The following is a 9,285-nucleotide window of genomic DNA, read 5'->3' on the forward strand; positions in this document are numbered from 1 at the left end:
GTGAACAAGACCCCAAGATACTTGAACTCCTCCACTTGGGGCAGGATCTCATCCCCAACACGGAGAGGGCATTCCACCCTTTTCTGACTGAGGACCATGGTCTCAGATTTGGAGGTGCAGACCTTCATCCCGACCGCTTCGCACTCTTTGCGAACCGCAAAAAGCAGAGATGCAATGCTGAGGTCACAAAACCAGACACCTTCAACGCCTCAGCTGGGCCTACAAATTCTGCCCATAAAGGTTATAAACAGAATCGGTGACAAAGGGCAATCTTGGCCTTGTCCAACCCTCATCGGAAACAAATCCGACTTACTGCCAGAAATGTGGACCAAACTCTGGCATCGATGATACCGGGACTAAACCGCCCTTATCAGTGGGCTCGGCACCCCGTACTCCCCAAGCACCCCACACAGAACTCCTCGAGCGACACAGTCAAATGCCTTCTCCAGGTCCACAAAACACATGTGGACTGGTTGAGCCCTAACCCTCCCATTCACCCTCGAGGATCCTGCCGAGGGTAGAGAGCTGGTCCACTGTTCCACGGCCAGGACAAAAACCACACTGCTCCTCTTGAATCCGAGATTCGACCTCCCGACGGACGCTCTACTCCAGCACCCCTGAATAGACCTGACCAGGGAGGCTGAGGAGTGTGATTCCTCTGTAGTTGAACACACCCTCCGGTCCCCCTTCTTAAAAACGGGGGTCACCACCCCAGTCTGCCAAACCAGAGGCACTGACCCCTGATGTTCACGCAATGTTGTAGAAGTGTGTCAACCAAGGATAGCCCCACAACATCCAGAGCCTTTAAGAACTCCGGGTGGATCTCATCCACCCCCCGGGCCTTGCCTTCGAGGAGCTTTTTAACTACCTCTGCGACTTCGACCCCAGAGATTGGAGAGTCCAACTCAGTCTCCAGGCCCTGCTTCCACAATGGAAGGCGTGTCAATGAAATTGAGGAGGTCTTCAAAGTATTCTCCCCACCGATTCACTACGTCCCGAGTCGAGGTCAGCAGCATGCCGTGTCCACTGTAAACAGTGTTAACGGTGCACTGGACCAGAATTTCCATAAAGCCACCCGGAAGTCATTCTCCATAGCCTCGCCAAACCTCTCCCATACCCGGGTTTTTGCCTCAGCAACTGCAGAGGCCGCATTCTGCTTGGTCATCTGGTACCTGCCGGTTGCATCCGGAGTGCCACGGGCCAAAACAGCCCGATTGGACTCCTTCTTTAGCTTGACGGCATCCCTTACGGCCGGTGTCCACCAGCGGGTTTGGGGGTTGCTGCCACGACAGGCACGACCACCTTACGGGCACAGCTCCGGTTGGCCGCCTCAACAACGGAGGCACGGAACATGGTCCACTCAGACTCAATGTCTCCCGCCTCCTCCGGGATGTGGGGAAAGCTCTGCCGGAGGTGGGAGTTGAAGCTCTTTCTGACACGGGATTCTGTCAAACGTTCCTAGCAGACCCTCACAGTACGTTTGGGTCCGGCATCTTCCCTCCACCATCGGAGACTACAAAGTCGATCATCAAACTGCGGCCTAGGGTGTCCTGGTGCCAGGTGCACACATGGACACCCTTATTTTGAATATTATAAACAATCCACGTCGAGCACACAAGTCCAATAATAGAACACCGCTCGGGTTCTGATCAGAGGGGGGGGGGGTGGCGTTCCTCCCAATCACACCTGTCTAGGTCTCACTGTCATTGTCCACGTAAGCATTGAAGTCACCCAGCAGAATGATGGAGTCCCCAGAAGGAGCACTCTCCAGCACTTCTTCCAAGGACTTCAAAAAGGGTGAGTACTCTGAGCTGCAGTTTGGTGCAAAGACACAACAGTCAGGACTCGTCTCCCCACCCGGAGGCAGAGGGAGGTTACCCTCTTGTTCACCGGGGTGAACAATGTGCAGACGCCCAGCCAGGAGGCAATAGGTATGCCCACACCTGCTCGGCCCCTCTCACCGCAAGCAACTCTAGAGCGGAAGAGAGTCCAGCCCCTCTCAAGAGGACTTGTACCAGAGCCCAAGATCTGTGTGGAGGCAAGTCTGACTATGTCTAGTCGGAACCTTTTTGCCTCGCACATCAGAGGTGATATTTCATGTCCCAAGAGCCAGCTTCTGTAGACAGGGATCGGACCGCCAAGGTCCCCGCCTTAAGCCGCCGCTTACTCCGCACCTGACACCATTGGCCCCTCCCACATGTGGTGAGCACATGGGAAGGGGGACCCATGTTTCCTTTTCGGGCTGTGTCCGGCCGGGCCCCATGGGCGAAGGCCCGGCCACCAGACATTTGCTTTGAGCCCCAGCTCCAGGCCTGGCTCCAGAGGGCGGCCGCGGTGACCAGCATCCGGGCAAGGGAGAACGGAATCCATTTTCATTAATCAAGGGGTACATGAGCGGTGCTTTGTCTGGCCCTTCACCTATGATCCTTTTGCCATGGGTGACCCTGCCCACAACTCATTTTCAGTTGAATTCGTTCAACAGGCTCAATGAAATACATCAAAGTATAAAAAAATGAGATTTAATAGAAACCTCACAGCCGTCAGGAGGCCCTAATTATTTTGAGCTCAGTGGGATCTGGGCTTTACTCAAGAATTTGAACAAAAGCCCTCCTGTCAAATAAAGGGCCACTGGGTGCAATTTCAGGAAATTTCAGTAAATGGTTTCGTTGCTTTTGTGTTATGATAAATCTGCATGCAAATGTTTTGCAAATTTCTTGCATTTTTTTATTGCAATGAACTCTTCCAGTAATTAGGTTTTTGTTAAATTCAAGCATTTGTGTGTTACACAGGGATTTTCTAATCTGCCTCTTATTGGGCAGTACAGTTTGAGGAAGCAGCCCTACAATAATCTAAAGAATAAATTCACTTGGTTGTCTGAAGCTGGACACAGGCTGCTCAACCTGCTCTTCATGTACAATCCACAGCGCAGGTACGCACGTACGCAAGCGTGCACACACACACACACACACTACACAGATAGTTTTAGGACACCCAGAGTATTTGAACTATTTACATGTATTAAAGTTCTCCGTCGCTACGATGGATTTCTGTTAATGAGAAAAATGAGGAGGGAATAATTTAAAAAAGGCTACATGCGTTTTTGTTGTGGTCTCATTGAGGCTATCCAATTAAATCATCAGGTATTAAACAGATGCTACTCTCAACCAATAAAGATACTTCTCTTTAGCTCAACAGTTCGACTGACAAAATGCTACTGTATTATTGATTCATGTGTTGCCATAACTCTGTCAGCAGTGAATGATTGACATTTTAGACCAGACATGGGCAAACTACGGCCCGCGGGCCGCATCCGGCCCACGGGGCCGTTTAATCCGGCCTGCCAAACCTGGATAAATTGTATTATTAAACATTTTTTGGGGTCATTTTCCCTGCAATGACTGCATTTCCCCAGTAGATGGAGAAACGCCCGCCTTCGCATTTACTCCCGGAGGCCGTGTCAGAAAGCTTGGTGCACACTCACAAGTGCGTGTACGTACTCGGTAGTACGAACACGGTGCACTCCGCGCTCTATTTCTATCAGTGCCAAAGTGTTGGCTGTAACGTTAACATTCTCGTAATTTGCGTGCTGAGCTTTCAGATATAGTTTTACGCCAAAGCGACCCACAAACCTTCCCCTGGAATCCTTCCATCAAAATGAGTGGCCCAAGGAAAAGAAAGGTGGACACTGAGCGCCAAGTGTTTAAAAAAAAAAAGAGTTGACAACAATATATTTTTTCACTGAAGTCCGATCAATGCCGGTTTGTCTGATATGCCAAGAAACGGTTGCAGTATTCAAGAAGTACAATATTACCCGTCACTTTGCTAAGAAGCATGCTAACTACTAGGGGTGTAAATCGCGGGTTTTGTCATGATACGATATCACATCGATACAAAGAACTACGATACGATATTTGCCGATATCTTAAAGCCTGCTGCGATTCATTCACGATATATCGCGATATAGTGCTCTACGATCGATTTTTTTTTTTTTTTTTTAAGTAAAAAATATAGAACAATATCCTGATTTATAACAATTCATACGCAAAATCAACAAGGTACTGCAAACTCTTTAGGAAATTACAAGAGTATTGTAGTATACAAAGTGCTTATTTTAACACTGAACTTTGATGTCGTGTTTTTTCTTTAAATATGCGGCGAGATTTGTGGTCCCCGAATATTTGATCACCGCGTGGCAGGATTTACAAACTGCACGTGTCTTGTCCGTTGAGCCATCTTTTCTTTGGAATCCAAAGTGCTTCCAAACGAATGACTTGAAGCCTAAAGGGGAGCAAATTTCCTCGTCTTTTTGGACACTAGCCATAGCACCAGCCCAGGAGCCGCGTACTAGTTGTCAACTCCCCTTTCACGTGCCTGCTCTGCTCACAACACAACAACGCCGCGCGCACTGCTCCCGGAAAGAGGAAGCAAGCAACAATTAACTGGATTTCAAAATAATGTCGCGTCTAATGTCCGAGGTCAAACACGGCGATATAAATCTATGTTTATGTTTAGCATCGATGCCAATAAATCGTAGAGCATTATATCGATTAATCGATGTGTATCGATGAATCGTTACACCCCTACTAACTACACTAGCAGTCAACACATGAACGGGTGGCTACAGCGGAGAGACTGACAGCTAATTTCAAGACTCAGCAAAACATTTTTCACCAACAAACTGCGGATCAAAAGTCAAGTACAGGGGCAAGTTTTTGATGCACCACCTATTTTCAACTAATCTTAACTTTTAAAGTTTGTAAGGCCGACTTTAAGGAAGTGTTTCCCGTTTCCTCACCTCTGTCACCAGGTTTTTGTGAGTTAAAGCTCTGCTCTGATTTTCAGATATGTCACCGTGTTGCCGTTTTGATTTCTTTATTAGTAATTTCTTTATTAGTACTTTATTTAAATGTATTCTTTCACTGATTCTTCAAGATTCAAGAGTTTTTATTCGCCATGTTTGAGCGTGCCAAACAAGGAATTTGACTTCGGTAAATCACAGCCTCTGTTCAACATTTAGGTGACTAACAACACTCAGGACATGTGAAAAATGGAAAATATTCTCAAACATCCCCTGATCTTAAACTCCCAAGAGGGCAAGGAAAAACTCCAAACTCCAGCTAGGGGAAATGAAAAACCTTGAGAAGAGACCACAGATGGGAGGGTCCCTCTTCCAGGATGACATAGTACAAACAGTGTAGACAATTCAAAAAAGGCGTGGAGAGTAGGATGTTATTGCACAGTAATGACTCTGAGACTCTTAAGAGTGGTGTGAGTTCATCAGAGCAACAGCCTGGGGGAATAAGCTGTCTCTGTGTCTGCTGGGTTTAGCGTACAGAGCTCTATAACGCCGTCCGGAGGGGAGTACCATAATTTCCGGAGTATAAACCGCACCGGACTATAAGCCGGACCAGCTAAAATCCGGGGATATTGACGTGTGATGCACATGTAAAATAAAAATATTGGTTGATTTTGATTCCTCTGAAAAAAATGTTGTCTGCCGAGGACTGAGGGATGGACAAAACTTTTTTAGAGTTGATGCTCCTTCTAAGAGCGCAAACGCGCCATCCATGAGTTCTTATCAAGCAGTAAACGGGCTAATTGAGGAGCAACCTGCTCGTGTATTAGCCGACCCATTAGCTTTACACAAGGCTTGGGGTTGGCTTTGTGCCCTCAGATGCTGACCAGCAACCAGTTGCACGACTTGGCTTGCTGCAAAGCTAAAAGTCAAATGTGAAACCAACAGATGCAGGAGTTTATAATGTAAGCTGGGAACCACATACTGACCTTGAGTCTGGCAAAACAACACACAACCACCATAATTGCAGTGTTGACACACCAAATTGATCCTCTCAAAATAATAATTAGCATCGGAAATAGCGTAATTACTGCAAAAATACACGCCTTACGTGACTCTCGCACCAGTCCGTCTAACCATGACAAACCCATTGTGTCGTCTACTTGTATGTCTATTGTGTACTATGTCTCGTCACGGTGGGATAGAGGAAACGGAATTTCGGTTTCTTTGTGTGTCTTGACATATGAAGGAATTGACAATGAAGCTGACTTTGACTTTTGATTTTGGTCCTTGTGAAGGACCAATTCAATGAGTCCACCTGGTCCACTTGTCTCCTGTGGAAGTGGTCCCTCTGCTCAGCATCTGCTGGATCCCTTCGCACCCAATTGATCAACGCAAAATCTGGGCACAGGTGGAGCGACCCCGGCCACTCGCACCACAACCTAAATTAACTGCCTCCTGCTAGTGTCTTGGCTTGGTGCATCAGATGACTTTGCGCTGACAGCACATGACCTCCATCATGTTAAATACCTGTCAGAAGTGGGGACTGAGCTTGCTGTAATGGGTGTGTTCACAACAGGTCATTGTCAGGACACCTGACCTTCCATCTGGCAAGTGGAGCTTCTCGTTCGGGTCGTGCAGTAATTCAGACATTCCTCCTGTTGATTCCTCCCGTCACTATTATTTCTCAACGCTCCTTTTGAGTGATCTCCTATTTACTATGCTACACGGGTAGAAATTTTTTTGGGGTGGAATCAAAGGGCCAACTCACTTTACCCTGGTAAATTGAAAAGTTACTCAAAAAGGTACTGCAGTGGTAAAGGGGTTATTGTTTTTAGAAAGAGCGATGGCACCTTACCTGTTAAGTTGACGGCTGTCCAACCTCACCTAAAAAGTTGGTCAAGTGTTGACTTGTATCTCAAAAAACTAAAGAAAAATCTCAAGGCACCACTGCACAACCTAAAAATACAGCTAAATTTTTTGCCCTTTCACTGCTCGTAGGTGCTGTTGTTGCCAGAAGTGCGATGGCAACACAAGTACAATAAATACAGTGCATCTTGCTTCTATATCCTGGCTACAGTTTCTGCCCTTTCCCCGTCATTTTTATCTCACCCCAACAGGTCAAGACAAATTGCCACCCCACACTAATTTTATCAGAGGATTGTACCTCGCCCCAACCCTAACCCATCCCCCACCCCTAACCCTAACCCCCCCCACCGCCTCCATCGATATGTAAAATGCCTTGCAATAAGCTCTCATGAAATCGCACTAGATAGTGTAAGGATTGAATATTTAGAAACACAACCCAACTAACACAAACCGCAGTACTGCAAAACACAAGGCAAACTTAACCACACATTCTGATCCAAACATTCCTGTCCGAATATTTAAGTCTAAAATTATTTTTATTGCACATCTTAAGCTTAATATTACATTGCATTCCATGTGACAACAGCCATTATGTCTGCTGTGGCAGTAGTTCATTTTCATATGCTACATGTACTGTGTGGTGTTTTCTAGAGCTATTGCCAAAGATTGTTTGGAGAGTTCCTACTTTAAGGAGAAACCGCTACGTGAGTCATCTCTCATATGTAACTATGTCTTTAAATCGTTCCTGTCTTCTAATCTTGTTTCTTTTCTTCTTCTGTGATGTGCAGCTTGTGAACCTGACCTGATGCCGACCTTCCCTCACCATCGAAACAGACGTGCTGCTTATCAGTCAGAGAGCCACTCAAAACGCAGCAAAGTGTAACCAAGATTAAGACCTGAAACAGACAGCATGCAACATTTATTCAACACGCAAATGGAGTGATTTGCTTACATTGCCTAGAATATTAAACTCACTGAAGAGGTTTGCATTCAATCAATAAAAATGCTTACTGCCAACCTTGCACTGTACTGTACTGTACTGTACTGTACTGTACTGTACTGTACTGGACTGGACTGGACTGGACTGGACTGTAGTATATGCTACTCTGCTCTATGCTGGTGGCTCGGAACGGTGAAAAAAAATGAATGGAGATAAACAATAGAATAAACTAGAGCCGCGAGCAGCTATAAAGGGTCCTTGCAGCTCTTTGGGGCTTGTTGGCATACCAGTAATTGAAAAGAAAAAAGTAAAAAAGAGTAAGGAATTGGAATTCTTTTGGAAATGAAGTCCATCAGATTAAAAGCTACTTCGATGAAATATGACCTCAATGAAAAGCCAAAAGCAAAGCAGAATATCAAAGGGAATAGAAAATGGATGACTTAACCAGCTCAGTGTCCTGGTGGTAGAGTGTCCGCCCTGAGACTGGAAGGTTGTGGGTTCAAACCCTGGCCGGGTTATACCAAAGACTATAAAAAAATGGTACCCATTGCCTCCCTGCTTGGCACTCAGCATTAGGGTTGGAACTGGGGGGTTAGATCACCAAATGATTCCCGAGCGCGGCACCGCTGCTGCTCACTGCTCCCCTCTCCCCCAGCGGTTGGATCAAAATCACATGGGGATGGGTTAAATGCAGAGGACAAATTTCACCACACCCAGATGTGTGTATCTCACCAAGTTTTGGTACATCTTGGTGAAACGTTCATTAAAAACTTGTAGAGGGCGCAACTAATCTTTTTTTTTTTTAGGTGCAATAAACTTATGAAGTAACAAATAATGTACCTAGTATGATGTGTGCACCAACGTTCATATGTTTTGACAAATGTTAAGACCATTAAAATCAGTGTTTTTTTTTTTTATTTAGGCAAATTGTGTGTTTCCACAGCAACAGTATTGGAAAAAGTAAAACGCTTTGGTTGGATTGTTTGTCATGAGTATCTTTAGATGAAGCATGAGAAACTGATAAAACCTCTAGGAATACTTCTTTAATACTATATGACCTCTGTAAAAGCCAAAAATGACAAAATAAATTTAAAACAGTGGACTTCCTCTTAGATTTAGTAAATGGCTTCAAGAGACGTTTTTGTAGGTCTTTGGCTGTACCACACCACCAAATGTTCATTGTTCAAGGTGAAACGTACAAACGCGGCTGCTTTGTTAAAGGTTTCTCAAGGGTGCTACTGAGCCATTTTTTAAAAATTACACTAATCTAATGAATAATTAATGATTTTGCCAGCCCTAATATGTGTGTTAAGTTTCATAAATGTTCATGCACGTTTAAACCCTCGCACTTAGTGCTGTTTTCTTGGGAAACCAAACTTGGTGTTTTAGCCTCCTGAAGCCGTAAACGCTTTGAGCAAATAATACGTACAGTGATCCCTCGATTATCGAGGGGAGATGCATTCCAGAACCACCAGAACACGCAATATCTGAAAATCCGCGAAATACAAACAGGATTCGGTTGAACTTGGGAAATTGTGTAAAATTATAATAAAAACAAAATACAATAATTTGAAAATCCTTTTTGACCTATATTCAATTGAATACACTACAAAGACAACATATTTAATGCTCAAACTCATAAACATTACTTTATTTTTCAAATAATAATTAACTTATACAT

The 9,285-nt window shown here is 45.1% G+C and overlaps 1 protein-coding gene across 7 annotated transcripts in view; it reads left to right on the forward strand.

Moving 5' to 3' along the window:
- The window catches only part of cdk10 (cyclin dependent kinase 10), a 137,559-nt gene extending 129,878 nt beyond the window's left edge, over positions 1-7,681 (forward strand). For 5 of the 7 annotated variants that reach the window (XM_061282211.1, XM_061282213.1, XM_061282215.1 and 2 more), the window contains 3 exons: positions 2,790-2,929; positions 7,316-7,368; positions 7,453-7,681. In XM_061282211.1, coding sequence (XP_061138195.1) covers positions 2,790-2,929; positions 7,316-7,368; positions 7,453-7,547 — 288 coding nt within the window. In that variant the 3' untranslated portion in view covers positions 7,548-7,681. Of the gene's footprint in view, positions 1-2,789; positions 2,930-6,093; positions 6,207-7,315; positions 7,369-7,452 lie in introns of all 7 variants that reach the window. The other 2 variants (XR_009714873.1, XM_061282216.1) reach the window with 2 other exon arrangements.
- The last annotated feature ends 1,604 nt before the right edge of the window (positions 7,682-9,285 follow it).

This window comes from Syngnathus typhle, linkage group LG7 (genome assembly GCF_033458585.1).
Source record: "Syngnathus typhle isolate RoL2023-S1 ecotype Sweden linkage group LG7, RoL_Styp_1.0, whole genome shotgun sequence".
Taxonomy (NCBI): Eukaryota; Metazoa; Chordata; class Actinopteri; order Syngnathiformes; family Syngnathidae; genus Syngnathus; species Syngnathus typhle.